General features: G+C 40.2%; 1 protein-coding gene across 3 annotated transcripts in view; it reads right to left on the reverse strand.

The window, feature by feature from the left end:
- LOC104280632 (disheveled-associated activator of morphogenesis 2-like) overlaps positions 1–19,856 on the reverse strand; it is a 115,393-nt gene that overhangs the window by 43,182 nt on the left and 52,355 nt on the right. For all 3 annotated transcript variants that reach the window (XM_009878340.1, XM_009878339.1, XM_009878342.1), the window contains exons 5-13: positions 17,639–17,972; positions 10,301–10,411; positions 9,219–9,322; positions 6,468–6,534; positions 5,464–5,581; positions 3,814–3,952; positions 2,305–2,363; positions 1,761–1,945; positions 606–923 (exon numbers count right to left, since the gene is read on the reverse strand). In XM_009878340.1, coding sequence (XP_009876642.1) covers positions 606–923; positions 1,761–1,945; positions 2,305–2,363; positions 3,814–3,952; positions 5,464–5,581; positions 6,468–6,534; positions 9,219–9,322; positions 10,301–10,411; positions 17,639–17,972 — 1,435 coding nt within the window. The remainder of the gene's footprint in view (positions 1–605; positions 924–1,760; positions 1,946–2,304; positions 2,364–3,813; positions 3,953–5,463; positions 5,582–6,467; positions 6,535–9,218; positions 9,323–10,300; positions 10,412–17,638; positions 17,973–19,856) is intronic.

The raw sequence follows: 19,856 nt of genomic DNA on the forward strand, positions 1-19,856 counted from the left end.
AGGAGAAGAAGAGACAACCAAGGTAGCATAAAATGGGTGCAACAGGAAGAATCCAAGTCCTCTGGTTTTATTGCCAATTTGAAGTTTTATCACCAAGATACAGAGTTGTAATCATGCAAGGAGAAAAGCAGTTTTCCTTGTGGCCATTTACAAATGGTGAGGAGAATCAGGCCACTGTTCTCTCCTTGGTGGTGGCTCCTGCCAGGGTAGAGGACGCTGGTTTTGGAGCTGGTTTGCACCATATTTTACTCACACTGGCTCTGGCCATCCTTTTTGCTGATGTGCAGGTGAGGGCAGCTCTGGTACACCAGTCCTGGGGATGTCCAGCTCTGGTTTACGTATTCAGTCGCACTACAGCTTTTGCCATAGCATGCCCACATCTACTGCAGCTCAATCTAACCAGCACCTTGGTCATCACGGGAGACATGCTGCACTGCGGGTGAACTGGGGAGACTTCCTCAAGCCAGTTACTGACCCCTACTGACCTCAGCCCATGGAAAACCACAATATCACTCGCTTCTGTCACCTTGCACTTCATGACATTAATCAACAACGAGTGATAGTTAGAAACTAGATTAATTGCTAACAGTCCTGCAGTTTCTTACCTCACTCAGCTTAGCCCAGTTGAAGGATTTCAGTGGGTGTGAAGGCTGAGGGATAGATTTCTTCTTCAGGCTGGTGCCGCTGCTGCTGAAGGTGGTTGTTGAAGTGGGTGGCATTCCCATGCTGAAGAAAGGTGGTGCTCCTGGTGGGGGAGGAGGTCCTCCTGGAGGAGGTGGTGGAGCAGGAGGAGGGGGACAGCTGGAGAAAGGTAGAGGAGGTGGCAGTGGTGGCAAATTCTCAGACATGTGAGAAGAGGACAAAGCTAATGGGCCACCTGGAGGGGGGGGTGGGGGGGCTGGGAAGGAAATGCTGCCCCCTTGCTGGAAAACAAAAAAAACACAGAAGAAGAAAGCGAAGAGTTTAAAAGGCACAGAACTCCATGTTGCCAGCTGATGTGATTTTATTATGAGTCTCAAAATAGTCGATGTTTTCTTTAAAGCCTCCTGCACTCAAAGCCATGCAATAAAGGGAGGAATCTCCGCTTTCATTTGAGAGAAAGTTTCAAGCCCTTGAAGTTTTGGAGAAGAGCTTGAAAAAATGAACCATAAATGGCTCAGAAAAACAGAAAGCTAGTAAAAGAAGCCAAAATGTATTATTTTCTCCTTATGTATGAAAAAAGTTCAATCTTACGAACTTTTGAACTCCTGGGTTTTAAACCTTAGGGTTTGAAATACTGAATACCTGTCATTAGGCCTCACTAGTACAAAGTAGGAAAGGGGAGGAGGGAATGATTCTGCTTTCTTTAGAATCTGTGTAACTTCTCAGGGCTATGTCCTGAAGCACAATAGGAATCCTGTTTCTTCACTACATTTACTTTCATATCTGGGAGATTTCTCTCTGTTCCACAGAAGTAACAAGCAGGGCCATGACAAGTAGCACTAAAAATTATGGCTAGAGGAGGACATGTGTGCCTCAGTAGCTCCTGTAAGGAAGGTGGCTGAGGAGATGGAATTGAGCAGTCCATGCATTAGCCATTCTATATCACCAGTTCAAGGATTTTGGTCTCAGCTAAAAACTTTTAAGTATTCATCTTTGTAGCTGGCTAGACAGATTATCTCTGTACTGACCATAGAAAGTGTTTCCCTCATAATGTGTTTCTGTTCATTCCCTAGTTAGTAGGCTTTAAACAAAGGATGGGAAAAGTCTCAGTCTCATACCGAGAACTCATTAAGTTGAGCCACCAGGTCGTTCATCTGGTCCCTGGTCTGGCGCAGCTCCAAGGATTCCTTCTGCAGCTTGTCCTTCATTTTGTTCAGTGTCTTCATCATTTCATCTTTCTCCTGGGTCTTTGTCTCACACTCCCGCTCCTTCTTCTCTAGCCTGCTCATCAGTTCGGCGTGGTCTAAGGGAAACAGCAAATGGGGCTGGTGAAATAAAGATCACGAACAGCCCCTGAAGAGATGCAGGTTATGCTGAAATAAAGCTGTCAGTTCAACTGGGAATATGTAATTCGAGTGACTGTCTTGGCAGTGATCTTCAGTGACCAAGACAGCAATACCCAAGTTCCACTTAGACTGTAAAATTACTTTACATAAGGACTGACAGAAGCCCCATCCTATGAAACACATAATGTACTGGAAGGAACAAAGCAGTGTCTGTCCACAAAAGGAGAAGTTGCTCCCAGCTCTGCTGCTCTGTGACTAAATCCAGGATCAGTCTTGCCATCTATTCTGCCACCTCAAGTATAAAGGATACACTCACCTTTCCGAAACTTCTCTGCTTGGTCCCTCCATTGCTTGACTTCATTTTCGTTTACCAGCCTGAAAGATAAATCAGATAATTTAAACTTGTTCTAAGCTACGCAGGCTGAAAGACAAGTAGCCGTTACGTATAGTGATCAGCAAAAGCCAACCTGGTGAATTTACGTATTTATACAGGATCATAGCAGTGGTCAGTCTGGTTCCAGATCCTGATCCTTACTGTAGCCAACAGCTAATATAAATGGGATGGCTTGTTGCTTGAAGTCATAAAAAGGGACAAAGGAATGCCTGGGGAAAAAAATCCTGAAACGTTCCATCTCTTCAGGTAATGCTCTCAAAGAGTCAAGTCTATTTATTTTGAAAGAGAGAAGTCAAACAGTCATAGCTGCTGTGGGCTACAAATTACTTCGCCTTTAATACGAGACCAGATTGCCATCTTTTTTTTCTACTTTCTGTGGTTCCTTTTCTTCTTTCTTACAAGTATGGAGAATGCTTATCTATTGGGTAATATATCAGTAACAAGTTCATATCTCATACTAGCACAGCTATTTCCTATTACTGACAGAAAATATGCAGGGCATGCTAGGGATTGATTAGATATGCAGAATGAGGAGTAGCTACGAAAGTAAAAAGAGAAGATCAGGCATGAGGTCTACAATGAAGTCTGATATCCAGTCAGACCGAAAGAGATCAACAACAGTGTATTTTTCCATGATGAGAAATCAGTTTTGATTTTGGCTCATGCCTATAACAGGCATGTAAGATTTTTAGTACAGGAGAATTTGGCTTCATATGAGGCTTATACTCTATGAAATGCTCTTTTCAGTGGATAACTCAGGAGGGTAATGGGCCATGAATTACCTGCAGTGGCAGATGGATGGGATGAAGAGTCAAAAAGTTTGGCTAAAAAAGGACTGAGAACAGGGAAGTTGTGATGAGAGCCAGCTCATGTAGCTAGACTTCTCAAATGATGCATCCTATGGGAAAAAAATAATGGTAGTGCCCTCAGCCAAATCTGTGGGTGCGAGCATGCAGACATTTTATGAAGAGGTAAAAAGTTTTGTGTGCTAGATGGGGGCTGCTTTCCAATCTTTGGAATCTTTCTAAACTATGTGCTCATTAATGAGAAATGAGATCCAGAGAGGATCACTTCTTTTTTTACTTGTGGGGTGGTGTTCTTTTGGAACATCAGTGAAAGCTTTCATCAACATTCTAAATGAAAAAAGGCACATGACAAAGCACTGTTATAAAATCATAGGTATTTCTTCTGCTCTTCTAACCAGGTTAATATGCAATAGAAATTAGAAGGCGAAGGCAAAGGCAAGGACTTTGCTAGAATATACTGTCTAATTAAGATGTCACTAGAAGGAAACTAAAAAACTAACAAGACAACAAGAAGCTTTAAGGTAATATAAGAAACTCCTTAGATATGGTATTTTATTTCCTAAGCACCTGCATGCTTATCATATACTTACATCTGCATAACAGAAAAAACAATAATGCGGCTTACATTTTAATAATATTTTTAACATTGAAGTTTTCCAATGGAGCTATATCCGGATCATCTCCTCGTTCATCCTGTAGGACAATTTGTTGGAGTATTCTGTCCAACAGCTGCCACTGCTGGAAGGTTCCTCCATTTCTCTTATCTGTACAGAAAAAGATTGATCCATGAGAACTTCCATTTCCAGGCCGAAGGGCACGGACTTGCCAACAGACTAGCATTCCTTCCTTTCCACCTTCCATCTCAATCCTGCATGTAGTAAATTGTAGAACATAAAGCCTACCCCTGAACTGTTGCTAGCAGATTATGTACAAACACCTGCCATATTGGAACAGCAAATAATAAGCACAGGCAACTCTGTGCCTTATTCACACACTCAGGCTATGCAGCCCTTCTGACAGACTACTTGTAAGTTGCACTTTAAATATCGACAGAATTGATTCCTCTGTGATAGCTGTTACTCAATAATTTCTGGGGCTTGATGTTGGGGGGTTTTTTGGTATCTAGGTATTATCATGACCAGGCACTGTAAAAACAATCAGATGTTCTATCTGCATGCTTGGTTAGTGAAATTCAACTGGTGTGAAAACTTCATGCAAAAATGACCAAAAATGTGGTGGAGAGGAAAGACAGAAATTGAATCAAAGGGTTGGACCCATGGATATCCAACAGAAGAGCCAGAGCAACATAAAATTAATCTCAGCAACCTGATTTATATAATCCAGACCCTTAGATTCTTTAAAACTGCTCTGGTACAATTCCGTCCTATCAGGATTTAGCCCTTCCACCACCAAAAATCCAGGCCAATACCTAAAGCTCAAGTACTGTCTTAAAGACTAATATCAAAAGGACCACTGGGACAAACAACTGCTTGAATTTGTGCATGGCAGTACTTGAATCTAATGAGTGACTGAAAATATACTCTGAAAAAAAAGCACACCACACTATATCTCCCTTGTGTTCCCTCCACAGTTTGACTGCTCAAGTGTGGCTGAAAGTAATGAAGATCAGCACCTGATACTTAACAGGATCAAGGCAGGCAGTTCTTTAGTGATGTTGCTACGCCTTTGCTCAGCTGCAACACTGGAAGCATAACTGAGTTATTTTATCGCAGTTAACCAGAAGATTCTTATCACTTCTTTTTCAAACAAATGCCAATATTATTTTTCAGTTTGAGTTCAAGAGCTCTCCACTGATACACTGCCATGAGATAGCAGCCTGAAGACTTAACTATGGCACTTCGCAGTGACAGAACAGCTTTCAGCACTGTATTGTTTCTCCAGAGAAATTCCTCAGTGCATTTTGTTAATATTCAAAATGGTATCTATTTCTGGGAATTCCCTGATCTAGAGCACAAGGGCCCTTTCTTTTTAAAAACTTCTAATATAAAATCTTTAAAAGCTCTGTCAGTGACTAACTGGCATGTCTCAGCTACTTAATTTTATTTGGAAGTGCACAGAGGTCAAGCTGCTGCTTTAAGCATTGCAACAAAAATCTGCTGGATAGAGTCAGTGTAAAGATATGGAGTCCCTTAGCCACTGCCAAGTTCTGAATGGAAGACAAGTGTGTGTCCTGGTAGCTGTGACCATGTGCCTACATGAAAGCTTCATCTAGCTTTTCAATATCCTTTGCTCTGGAAAACTGTAATGTACTCACATGGCATCTGCAAGCAGTGCTGGAGGATGGATAACAAATAGGGATAGGCATCTGTGTGCTTCAATCTCTTCTTAATCAACTCAAACATCTGAGAGGCACTTTTTGTATCAATGTGGATCTGAAGTGAGAGAAGGCAGTCAAAGAACAAGTAAGAAATACACAGTGAAAGCCTGACTAACTGTGAAAGATCTGATCAACAAAGAAACAGGCAAATTTCCAGCAAATGGATCACTGCAGAGTCTCCTGCAATGTCCAGCTGCAATTTCCAGTGAGGGGCAGGCACATGGGTCTTTGAGACCAGCATTGTCATCCCCACTCCAATACGGAAAAGATCCCCAAAGTAACAGGCTAGAAAGGTAGGAGGCATGCAAAGCCACCAAGGGCTGTTCTGGAGTAAGCAAAGTATTTAGGTCATAGAAAGTGGTGGCACAAATAGTAAATATGATATTTTGTATTTTATATTTAATAGAGTATAAAAGTTAAGCAGGAAAGGGCTATTTGTCCTGTATCGGTGTGCAGCAAGAGCTGGTCATGAAGAAAAAGAAAACTATAAATGCTCTGGACCCTACAGCCTCTTGCTGTTGCTAGAGGTTGTGGAAACTATCCTTGGTTATTCTCCTCTTTAAAATCCACCCAGTCTAAAATACTGATGCTCTCCAGTAGGTGAAGTGATGAGAGGTGACAGCAATCATGGCAAAAGCATTAAAGAAGAACCCAAGCTTCACCCATAGTCATGCAAAGGGGATATCTGAAACTAGAATGCATCTGGATCATCAGGACTGAGAACATGAGAGCAGGGTTGAGAAACTCTTCCACTCTCGAACCTTCAGACAAACCAAAGGAAGAAGTCTTTGTCAAAGGTACTTGGCATAAGCCCTGTCTGTGACTATTGTTTTCCTCCTTCACACATCATAGACCCTCTACTGGGTAAATGAGAAACTGAAGACAAGAGCACCAGCCACTCTCAGCTTTTGCAAATTCAGGTAATCCAGAGAAAAACTTACCAGGTCAAACCGCTTGGCAAGTTCCAGGTCATCTTCATTTCTGACCATCTCAAAAAAATCTAAGTGCCTAAGAGAAAACAGAAAACCAAACCAAACAAAACCTGCTAATGTTCATGGTATAATTTAGACTTAAACTGTGTGTGTCACTACAGAAGCAGCAACACCTCATTTCCATCTAGAACACTTGAAATTGGCAAGCCTTTTTACATGAAGTGCTTGGACAGGTATGCAAGACAACTGATGGAGGTGAGTGACAGGCTGGCTGAGTATATATGCTCTTTAGAATCATAGAATCATTCAGGTTGGAAAAGACCCTTGGGATCAGAGCCCAACCATTAATTCTACTCTACAAAGTTCACCCCTAAACCATATACCCCAACATCACATCTAAACAACCTTTAAACACATCCAGGGATGGTGACTCAACCACCTCCCTGGGCAGCCTATTCCAATGTCTGACCACTCTTTCTGTGAAAAAAAAATCCTAATGTCCATTCTAAAACTATCCTGTTGTGGTTTGAATCCATTCCCTCTTGTTCTATCACTAATTACCCGTGTGAAAAGACCAGCACCAACCTCTCTGCCATGTCCTTTTAGGTAGTTGTGGAGAGTGATGAAGTCTCCCCTTAGCCTCCTCTTCCTCAAACTAAATAGCCCCAGCTCCTTCAATCACTCTTCATAAGATTTATTCTCCAGGCCCTTCACCAGCTTTGTTGCCTTCCTCTGCACTCACTCCAGCACCTCGATATCTCTCTTGTATTGAGGTGCCCAAAACTGGACACAATACTCAAGGTGTGGCTTCACCAGTGCTGAGTACAGGGGGACAATTAACCTCCCTACTCCTGCTGGTGACACTATTTCTAATACAAGCCAGGATGCCATTGGCTTTCTTGGCCACCTGGGCACACTGCTGGCTCATTCAGCCCCTTGTTGATGAGAATCCCCAGGTCCCTTTCTGTCAGACAGTTTTCCAGTCACACTTCCCCAAGCCTGTAGCATTGCATGGAGTTGTTCTGGCCCAAGTGCGGAACTTGGTACTTGGCCTTGTTGAAGCTCACACCGTTAACATTGACCCATTGATCCAAAATATCCAAGTCTCTCTGCAGGGCCTCCCTACCCTCATGCAGATCAACACTCCCACCCAACTCAGTTTCATTTGTGAACTTACTGATGATACACTCTTTGTCCTTATGAAAATCACCAGTAAAGACGTTAAACAGAAATTGTCTCAACACTAGCACAGCAGATGATGTGGAGAAAGCCTGTGGCATAGCCCCCAGTATAGACCTTGGCATCTGGGATCCTCTTAAAGCTCTGTTACCATTCTCATGACTGTAACTTTTAAAATCCAAAAGTGCCTCTAAGGCCCTCCTAAACACTCCTAGTTACTGACCAAAGGAACATGAATTGCCTATAGGCCAAGTTATAATGTTGTAGATCAACATATACAACTGCATGCAATCTTTCCCTGTGTCATTGATACACAGGTATATGCCTTCACCTGCTCAAAGATTGAGGCCAGTCTTTATCACAGGCAGTTGGTGCTAACCTGATGCTTACGCAGAATCTCAGGCACATTTTATTTGCCCCCAGGGATAGCTCTATCAACCTACAACAGCTCTTCTAGGGGATGTTTGAGAAAAGCTTCTTTGAAAGCTGCAGGTATAGGCCCGATCCGTAGGTTTTTCACTACAAGCTTTGGCAAACATGATACTTCTAACCTAGGAAATCTGTGATATCTAATACCTACAGGTCAGCTCTGCTCTGTAGGAAGGGGCTTGGAGTACCAGACAGTAAGAGATAGCAGCTCATCAGCAGGTCAGTGCCTCTCCACAAAGCTTAATGTGGTCACAAGAGAAGGTAGATGCCCACAGCTGCAGGCTCTCACACCTTAAAATGCTCCATTTTGTTAAGCAAATAGATTTTTTTTTCCAGGCCTCCCACTGGTTCATAAGTCTTTTAGCTTCTTGAAGCATCCCAGTCAAATTGTTCGGATTGTTTCTCCAAGTTTATTTCAGCATGTGGCTTTGTGCAGGGTTTAATTTAAGGTCATTAGCAGCTTCATTTACTGTGGCAAAATATGGAATTGCTAGAGGAGAAAACATTTATTATCCATAAACTTTTAACAAAGTAATTTGAAGGTGCCATTCAGTGTTACATTTTGTGCAGTGGCAGAGCTTTTTGAAGATGTTCCTCATTCTTCTCTCTTGTCCCCTTGGCATCTCTACCCCTTTACCCACCACTGGGGTCTCTTCTCTCAGAGCTGTACCAATGCTGCTGTTTAGGAGGTTGTAATACAAGACAGATCAGAAGAAAGACTGAGCTTGAAAAAACAACTTGGAAACTCAGAACCTGCACTCTAACTACACATACTCAGTTTCAATGAAGTCAATGAACTACTGGCTTCCCTCCCTCCTAACAGTACAGGGTTTTATTTCAGTTTTACTACAAGAGAAAAGAATCAGAACATTTTTTCATTTTTTTTTTTTTTCATTCTGATTGCCATCCTCAGGTTAGAAGAAAAGCAATCTAGGAACTCCTTGTCACAGTCCCTCCCAATTTAGTGTGTATCTTTCCCACTTCATCTGCTGATTTTAATTTTAAGGATCAATCTCATTTTCATCTTTAAAGGGAGTCAGTTTTAGGAAGAGACAGAGACAGCTTCGTGCTTAAATCCAAAATGCAAATGAAGAAGAGTTTCTAAGAACTCTTTCTGTTGATCAATAACTGTTCTTGGAAAACATGTCTTACCTGTCCAGTGTGGCATTTTCATGTTCTCGTAGTTTGTCAATGACGGGCTGAATTCCTAGCATTAGAAACTCGTATCGTAGGTGCAATCGGAACTCCAAATTGTCCTTAAAAAGTGAGGGAAAATCAAGTTATTGGGTTCCAAAGGTTTTTAATCACATTAAAAAAATTACTTCACACCTCTGTTCTTCCCGTTTTAATATCCTCTATCCTGACACAGAACACACAGGATGCTTAATTCTAGTAAAGTAAGGAAAAAATAATAATAAAATTTCCCTATGTTTCACTTAAAAATACAGTCCTCATCTACCTGAAATGAGTTCTGCACACCTAGTCAGAAGGACAGCATATTTCATGCTGTTCCATAAAGAACAAAAGTTATTAGTGTTGGTCCTGCTAGTTCATTAGAAGTCTTCCTCCTGTTTACAGTCTTCTTCCTAGTTTTTATGTTTATTTGTCATAAAATCACTATACACTCTGGAAAACCTGACACCTACTCAGTGGATTGTTACAGAACTACTGCAAGCAGAGACAAATGCATTGCTTGTTTTCTGTTTTGGTTTAAAAAAAAAAAAAAAGAAATGCCAATGTAATAAAAGTAACACTTTCAATGAAACATAATCAGTTCAAACTGCCCTCAAACTCAAAAGGAAGTCTTGTTAATGAAAGAAAAACAACAAACTGTCTTTTCTGAAGTGTCTCCCTTTGAAGTTTTAAAATTTAAACACTTTGAGCCAAAATAACATTTCTAAATATTTGTGAAGGCAAATCTAAATGTTTTCTAAAAGCCTGAAATGCAGAGGTAAATGCTTTGCAGTTCTTTAAATAAAAACACCACCACAACAACCGCTCCTGCCCCTGGAAGGAATAATTTTAGCGCAAGTAGTCTATGTTCTATTAGAAGAGGCTGGGAATGAAATAACATGGAAGACATTATACAATTGATATTAACAATTCAGCATTATTTTTTACAAACTATATCCACCTAACAGCAAAAGATTTGTGATGTAATCTACTAAATATCTCCAAGGTAAATTCATTTAAGTGTAACATTCTTAGAAGAAATGTCCAGGGCAGTGACTCACCTCACCAGCACCAGCATTCAGAACAGCATTGATAAAGGACATGATGGCTGTTTTAAGATTTACTTCATCTCGGTATCGCCCCATGCTTCGGTCTAGCTCATTCAACAATGTCTGAAACAGAACAAGAGGCTAGGTTAGAGGATATAATCTAATTTCTCACACCATTCTCCATACTGTACATGGGATACGCACAGAGTCCTCCTTAATTTGCTATATATTTGCTTAAAGAAATACTTTCTTGCAGATAAGGTTGTTAGCAATTTTGAGAAAGCCAGAATAAACAAATGAAGACAAGTGAAAGGAATAGAAAGCCCCACTGGTCCTAATGAAAAAAAAAAAATTAAAACAAGTTATTATCTGATAAAGAGTAGATGCCCTTTATAGATCTTGACAACATGATCTAAGAAAGCAGCAGAATTATGTCCTTCCTAGTCAGCTAACTCTATGGCGAACATGACAGGGAGTTTATACGTGTAGAAAAATAGCATCAGATTTGTACATCCTTTCTACTCCAATTGCTCAAGCAATTTTCATTATTTTCTTGGGTCTCAGCAGGATAGGTTGCATTTTTGTATACAGGGGGAGACAATTCTAAAGAGCAGCTCTCTTCTGAGGAATAAAACCTATACATTTGAGGATTTCTCCTTTTTCCTTCACTTAGAACTGTTTCATATGAAGCAGACAATCACTTACCTTTTGGTAAGCTCCTTTAAGGGATTTACAAGTAACAGGAATATCCCCTGTACACACAGGTCCAAAGCTCAAAGGTGAATTACACAGCTCCACTGGAAGTGCAGTTAAGCTCCAGTGTCCTCGTTACAAAATCACAGAATGGGTTGGGTTGGAAGTGACCTTTAAAGATCATCTTGTCCAATCCACTTGCCATGGGCAGGGACACCTTCCACTAGACCATGTTCCTCAAAGACCCATCCAATCTGACTTTGAACACTTGCAGCGATGGCACATCTAGAGCTTCTCTGAGCAACTTGTTCCAGTGTCTCACCACCCTCATCATAAAAAAAAACCCCTCTTCTTTTTATCCAGTCTAATTATAGCCTCTTTTAGTTTAAACCCATTAGCCCTTGACCTGTCACAACAGGCCCTACTGAAAAGTCTTTCTCCATCTTTCTTTTAAGCTCCTTTCATATATTGAAAGGCTGCTATAAGGTCTCCCCAGAGACCACATGTCCCCCTATTAACTAAACAGCAGGGGTATTTACCATTCAGGAGGTTTTTAGCACAGAAATGCTTTTAGTCTTATCCTACATACAGATAGATATTTTACTATAATCTTGTGAACATCAAGAAACAAAGGAGAAAGAAGGCCAAACAAATAATGTTAGTAGCCTGTGCCTTATATGGTCTATTCGGGATTAACACCACTTGGATATTTACCAAAGAGGTTATATGTGGAAACTGACTAGCCGTGAAAGCAACTCTACTCGTAGCTTTGTACTGATGACCATGAATCCTCTCTTGAGGATCTTCTCTGATCAGTTCATAATTGAAAAGATAATTTTTCTTACTGGAAGAGTAACTAATTCCACTTGAGATCTGCCAGTTCAATTGTATGAGTCTCACTCCAGCCTTAAGAATGTCCCACAATCATATAAGTGTTTTGCTGATGCACTAGAAAAGATAGAATTCTTTTTACTCCTCTCAAGAAGTTTTGGCCATAAATGGAGACGGAAGACAAAAATAACTCTTTAGTGTTCAGCTCAGCAGACCATCTAAATAATATTTTAAAGCTATGATGCTGAGTAAGGAAGTTCATTTTCCTTTAGTCAGTCTTCTGTCTCTGGCCACTCAAAAGAGTTTATTCATGACGAAATCTTTCCTGTGCTAGTCATCAGTTTCATAGGTCTATCACCATGGAGATATGCCTCAAGAAATAGAGGTAATATCCTCCTGTGCATTCCCTCCTGGCTTCATGCAAATCTTTTGCTTACGTTTGTGTAAAAAACTTTTGATCTATCATATACTGCTACTGGCAGCTGTTATTACATCCAAACAGAGTACTTGATTTCAAGTACTTGAAGCTTGATTTCATAAACTCCTTTTTCTCACATCTTCTAAATTTACCAGCTGGCATTTGAACTTCCATCACATCCACGATTTCCCAGTAGGTATACTATGACGAAATACTAGCCCTTCCCCCATTTTGCTAGTTATAGGAATGAATCTTACACAAAAATACATGAAAAGCCCTACCGAATCAGACTGATGGTCAGTCCAGTCCAGCATCCTATCTTGTAACAATGACAACAGAAGAACATTTAAGAAGCCTTTAAATTCACAAACAAACCTCACTTTTCAACTTGACAAGTAAGTAGAAGTGAAATCAATGACAGAATTTAGTTCTGTTAAAGTCAGATTTGATGCTGAAATCCAAAATACATGTCTTCCCAGAATAATTTAAGCAGCCATTACTACAGAAGCACCAAAACCAAGGAAGGTTTTGCTGGTTTTTTTTCAGAGGCCTCATTCCTACCATATATTCTCACAGACTTTTAGGAACATGCTAAAATCTAAGCAACAACCTATCAGATACATCATCCAGACAGGTTGAAGGATTTTAACAAAGTTTTCTATCCCTCATTTCAGAAGGCTGGACTAGGAGCAGAATGCAGTGGTGGCCAAGTGAAATTCAGAGCAAGCAAAGCAAAAAGTCTGGGTTGCACAAAGCTAATTGAAGAGCAGCACAACTTCATGCAATTCTTCAGCTCTACAAGGAAACACTCTAAGTTCATGCAATTCCTAAAGATCAGAGTCTACACCCACGCGCTGTGGCCGAACTCCAATATCTCCAAACCTTTGCAAATGGCTGAGGTTCAAGTCTTTACTTGAACATTTCCTGTGAAAAAGATTTCACCACACCTCTTGGCAGCCAGCTCCGCAGCCCAACTGAACTTATGGTTGTAAAGGTTTTTCCTACTATTTAAGCAAAACTTCCCTCACTTAATCCCGTTATTCCTCATCACTGACATCCAGCAGGGTTTTATTCAATCTGTAGCAAACCTCAGAAGGCTTTGGATGAGCCCTGAGGAGAAGCAGCAAATCAAGTGGGAATATGGGATTTTAATTTGTTCCTTGTTATCTCCTCTATTACAATTCCAAGTTGATTGGATTTCTCCCTACTGATTATTGTCTGTACTGACAGTGTTTAACACAACTCAGGCAAGGGGACTCTAGAAGGCACGCTCCTAATCTCGACCTTTCCAACTGACAATATTAAGCTTTCTTTATTCCTTCACTGCAAGCTTCACGATTTCTAGCAGCACTAAGGAGGAAAACACATGTTCTGCCCAAAGTAGCCTAGTTAATATTTTCATCAGAAAGTGACATCAGCTCTTTTCAGACAGTAGCTAACACCTAGGTTCTCTCAGGATTAAAAGCAAATTTCTTTCTTCCCACAGGGTTCCCCAGCTGGGTGGGTGTTTCAAATAGCAAATTAGGCTGAAAAGGCACTGGAATATCCTAATATACTTTTCTGGGGCAGTACAGTATTATGACTTTGCAAAACATTAATGTGACTCAAGACATGGCATGTTAAAAAAGTACAGCATGTGACAACATTATGACACAAAGCATTGACTCCATAGGAAAAAGGAGAGGAAACTGTAAGCGTAACCACAGTCAGTAAGGCAACAGCTTAGGGAAGAGCAAAACTGTGCCTCTTTCACAAAGGAAACGAGTCATAAATAGGATAATGCAGTCATGAATGGCACTGAAATCAAAGACTCTTCTTTCTCACTTCTCATAGCATTTAAGAAACCTCGATCTTCACATGAAAAGCACATAAGAAATTCATGACAAATACTGTTTTAGAGTCACACAGTGAGCCAGTGATAGAATTGCACTAGTACTAATTTTGAATATATTAGATGGAAAAGAATCCCAGCAAGGACACCAAGGGCTCATCTTCCTAATTCCACATTTCTGTTTTGAGGGTTTACTGTCTTTTACTTTCCAGTGTTTGCTTTTATCTCTCTTCTTTAAGGGACAGAGTAGAATTTGTAGGCAAAGAAGCATATTTCAAACAAAAACTGGATAAAGAAAAGACAGAGGTTTTCCAGACTGCCTCAGGAAGTAGACTGAAAGCATGCCTTTTTATTACTGTGGTATTTGAGTAAAGACGGAATACTACTCTGAAGAGGACAGTTTTCAAGGAATATCTTAAACAAAGAACTGCAGAGTGCCTGTTGGACATTGAAGGGAGAGTTATTCCAGGCAGAAGGGCAGCATGAAAGAAAAGCAACAATTACATGGATGTTGTCAGAGGTCAGCGTCAATATAAGTTAGCTATTGGACTTTCCAAAAAAATGAGCTCAGTACAGTTTCCAGAAAGCTGTACGCTTTTTACTTCACAAGAACTGAGTTTGATTTCCAAAACTGAGAATCTGAAAATATTCTCCTCTTAGGTATTATGTCTCTAATTTGGCCATTGTCTTATAGAATGAGATCTAGAGAAAGATGGAGTGGTGCCTTTACAGTTCCCATCTTTCTTTTTTTCCCCCCACTAGACTCAGTCTGCAATAATGAACTGTAGAATCAAAGGAATAAATTCCCACTCTGCCCATTCAAAGTATGCTTCTCCTGTTCCTACAGTTCAGTTCATTTTTTATTACTTTTCATAGAAAGAATTCCCGTTTCTTGGTTCTGTCAGATCTCCAGTTGTGGGGATCATTTTCAACATAATCGTGATTAGGTGTGGCCAGTCAAAGTCAGCCTAAAGCTGCGACGTCTAAATTGTTTGGCCACTTCAATACACTGAGTGATGCTGCTAGTTGCTCAGGATAAAGGAAGCACATCCCCAAAAGAGTTCAGTTAGAAACTTAAAGAATGTCTTCAGATACTTGCAAAGTCTATGTTACAAAGATTACGCTCAGGACTAGGATAAAGACTGGCTTTCATTGTACATTGTACATCACATCTTTGAAGTTTATAGTAAAGGTATAGGATAAGTGTTGTCAGATCATTCTTGTCTTAGAATGCCTCCTATAGTCAAGTTAGAATGGATGCTTCTCTTGATAATGAGCTGCAAGATCATTTTAAGGCACAAGTGTGGGAGAGTCAGTTGCAAAGAGATATAATACTCTCTTAACTGTCAAGTTCTAGAGTATCAAAGAATCTTCTGCTAAAATGTAAGAAAGATCATGACCACATTTCCTTCATCAGCATATAAAAAATTCCCAGTCTCTCTGTTAGAAGAAAATACTGAAGATGGATGAGGAATGTCGTTGGATGAACTCTTACCTCCTCAAAATTAAGCCCAAGCTATTGCTGAGTGTAGTGGAAAATCCCATCCCAGCATCTAGACACAAGTGTTAGAAATTGCAAACAAGAATGCATCCCTTCTGCTAAATCATTTTGGGGTTTGGCTAGGGGACTTTTGTTTTGTTTAAGAAAGAAGAAAAGAGAGAGTATCCATTTATCTTTCATTTTTTTTCCCCAATGGAAAAGCATTTTGACAAAAGTAAGTATTTATGCAAAGTACTCTTTCATGAATGTGAGAGTTGGCAAGCATCTGCAAATCATTACACCAGATTCCTCAAAAGCTCAGCTGTACGAGTTCTGTGCTACCCCACTTTGCCCAGCAATGACTTGTCTCAATTATTCAGTAAATTTTAAACCAACAGGAAAAAGGAGAGGGCCCAAGCAGAAGACATTGTGTAAACCCAATATCTATCTCCCATAAGGACTCATAAGAGTCACTTGATCAGGTAAGGGTAAACTAGCACATGACCACAAGTATCAGGGCCATGAGTTAAACTGCTTTTTGTTGATCATCTAAAGTTTTCCCCATTTGTCTTCCAGATATTCAAAAATGTCAGATTAATTCTGGAAGGATTATTTATTTCAGTAAATTACTATAGAACAAGCTAATTTTTAAGTTTTCCCTTCTCTCTTCCACAGGCAGTCCACATTAATCGGCACATCATAATGCCGTACATGGCTTACATTTCTGCTTCTGCATCATTCACTCCTACCCTACTCTTGTACTAAAGAATGACAACATAATCTTATGATGGAAGCTGTAATCTTTTGACCTTCCAACTTTCACTGTAGTTACTAGTTTCTCTAGTGAAACAGCCTCAAGAGCTTTCAACGAGCAAAAGGCTCCCCCCCATTCTGGAGACGTACATCGCAGGTCTCACACCTGCATATTGAAGACATGCACCACGTTTGAACAGACAAGAAACGCAAACGAGGCAGTGCACACAGAGGGGTGGACCTGCCAATGCCACATATAGGTTAATACAAAGCCAAGATCTCCTGTACCTCAGTCTGAAATCTGAGTCACAGTCCCTAAATCCCACAGTGCATTTAGTTCTGACAACAAACATTGGCAGCTGCTGTTCAGAAGCACAGACTATTTCCTCATTCACTTTTATGTTTGTAAGCTCATTGTAGCCCAAAATCCACTGATGTACTAGCTGAGGAGGAGGCAGGAGACAAAGGCTAACAGAAATCACTATCCAGGGGCCATTTGCCCAATACCACCCTTATTTCACCTTAGAAAGCATAGTAAATAGGTGACGTTATCCTGAAGTTTAGGAGGTGCAATTTCACACACAGCAGCAGATTCTGTTACATCTTTTTGTAAAGGTGCTCAGTTCACTAGTAAGGGAAATGTTAAAATAGCAGCCAGTAGTATCCACAACAGAAGCCTGTCAATGATCTACTGATCTACCTCAACATCTCTGAGACTGAGTTTTCTGAGCCAACAATTGCTAAGTGGTGACAATTCACAAGGTGATTCCTAAGTGCCAAATGAAGTGCCTCCACGGTACATTATTTAATCCATTGCCTCCATTATTTAATCCATTACTCTCTTATTACTAAGTTAAGGGCATTAAAATCAGGATGGAGGCTCCTGGAATTCCACGGCTTTGGCTTCCAGGGCAGAACAAATCACTACCACACTTAGTCATAGAAACACAGAATCATAGAATGGCCTAGACTGGAAGGGACCTTAGAGATCATTTAATCCAACCTCCCTGTCATGAGCAGGGACGCCTCTCAACTAGATCTGGCAACACATGGGGACCGAGCGGGTATAGAGTAGGAACAGATTAGCAGCTTTCATTTAACATAGCAAACCTTCATTTTTAGGAAAAATACACGAGGTTTTAAATTAGCACTAATGACAAGCAACCAAGTCTTGAGAAGAAAAAAAAAAAATTTGCTGATAATCTATTTAAGGAAGTGCCCTTCCTAAAACAAAATGAGAAATATTGCCTTTTTACTACGTAGCAAGTTTACATGCACTATAAAAATCACTTCCTGCATAGATTCATCATGCTGGAAATTTCTGGCAAAGTATCATCCTTGTACCTGGAACCTTGTCCTTTCTGCAGCATAGACTTGATAGTGAAGCATGGCTTGCAAGACTTTCTTGTGACCATCCGGTACCAAGCAGACAGCCCCTAGGATCTCCAGCACAGCAATCTTAGTCTTAATGTTCTCAGTCCGTAAGCTCTGGGAGATGATGTTGATACTCTCTGGATGAGCCAGGACGTGAGCCCGTCCTTGGGAGTTGTTCATCAGTGCCTTGATACACCCTATAACGGATGTGTGTATGCGGCTCTCTGAAGTCTCATAGTCCATGCTCTTCAGGAAATTCAGCAAACAGCTCAAGCCGTCCAGCTCAATAAACCTGGTCACAAACCTGGGAAAAAAAAATAGGCAAAAAATAAGGAGAGAAGACCAAGGGCAATTTATTCAAAAGACACCATATTACTCAATCCGGCATCTTTAAAAATTTCAGTCTAAAGCTCACAGAATAATTCCCAGGTATTTAAGAAAAACAAAACAAAGCAAACAACAATGAGAAAAAAACCAGACTACCTAATAATGGTGTGGCACACAGTTTCAGGGTAATTATATTCCATTACCTTACGACCTTACTGCTGGGTTTCTGCATTCTTTGTTGCAGTTACCCCCAAACACCTGCTGTGGTCCAATCTAGTAGTTGCTGCACTTTCAAAGTCGAACAGATTCTTTCAAATAGCTACATTCTACCTAAGTGCTAATACACCAAAGGTACATTTTCATACAGACTCATCACCATACTCCTAATTATGAGTTCTTATTATCTTGAACGCCATTTTTAGACTTAGATCAAACTTTTAGGCTATGCTACTCATACACAGGCTTTCATCTCCAGGAGCTGGGTATAATTACAGAAGTAAACTCATTACCATTGTGTTTATAAGTTGTACTGACTTCACACTCTGTTCCTGTGATCAGAGATATGTATGGGAACATATCATATTTAAAGGGGACATGTTCTTCAGTAGAAGGCAAAACTCCTATAACTGCCTTGACTGCATGCTTTTTTGTTTGTTTGGTTTTAGTTTGAGGAGGTATATTAAGGATGGAACATGTCCACCATCAACCTTGAGTGGCAAAATGCACAACAAAAACATAGATTAAATACAGAATTAACCAAATGTTACATTAAAGACTGAAATTATAGTAGGACAGGTTATTTTGACTGCTGATGTCAGCAGAGATCTGTTTTTACTGTATCTACTATAAAATTTGCGTTTCTTCAGGTTAAGATTATGGAAACTGAGGATGAAAACAACATAGGAGAAAGTCCTTGGAAAAGCTTAAGGTTTTGTTGAAAATCAGGGTTAAAAAATACAGATGGGTCAAATTACACAATGCAGACAGCCTCCTAGACAAAGTAATAGAAAAGGATGGAGTTATATGAGTTAGTTCAATCATTCTAACAATGTTTCATTTAGAGTACTCAGGCTTAAAAGTGGGATTCAAAGATATGAAAAGGTCTGCAAATAATTTCTCTACATTGCTTTGTTTACCTCCTGCCTCGTCTAAGAGGTCATTCAGGTAGACGCATATTTTTAGGATGTCTGAATGCAAACCCATGTGAATTACATTTGAATTTTCAGTCTACCAAAATGTACACCAACAATATCACAGAATCACAGAATGTTAGGAGTTGGAAAGGACCTCAGGATTTCATCGAGTCCAACCCCCATGCTCGTGTTCTGAACAGCATACTGCGGAAAGACATATCAAGCAAATAAAAAGGTTGTTAACAATTGTCATCTGTGTGTAAAAAATTAAAAATATCAAAAGTCTGTGTTACTTTTTACCCTGCCCCTCTTCCTCCCTGTTGGATAGTTCCTACTGTACTTTCTCTTCTTTGTCCATAAGTGAGATGATGCTTCTAATATGTATCAGTAATGGAACAATCATACTGAAAGACTGAATTTTACTGTTTTCCGTTCATGACCCTGCACCAGCAAGACAAACCTGAGCTATACTTCTATATCCCCTGGACAGTATGGACTTGACACATGTATGGTCTTCTGGTGGTTACACCCACCACCACATGGGAATTCTCAGGGCGTACTTATGCTCACTATGCTGATAGATTTGCCAACTTTCAGCTTATTTGGGCCAGCGGTTTGACCAGAAACATGGCAAAGCCTGATGCTTTCAAAGTTTTGGTCTGAGGTTTGGGTTTTGCTCAAAACTGAATTTCAAGATGAATTATCACAGTAAGGGCAAGCACACACAG

The sequence above is a fragment of the Apaloderma vittatum genome, unplaced genomic scaffold (assembly GCF_000703405.1).
Source record: "Apaloderma vittatum isolate BGI_N311 unplaced genomic scaffold, ASM70340v1 scaffold3381, whole genome shotgun sequence".
Lineage (NCBI taxonomy): Eukaryota > Metazoa > Chordata > Aves > Trogoniformes > Trogonidae > Apaloderma > Apaloderma vittatum.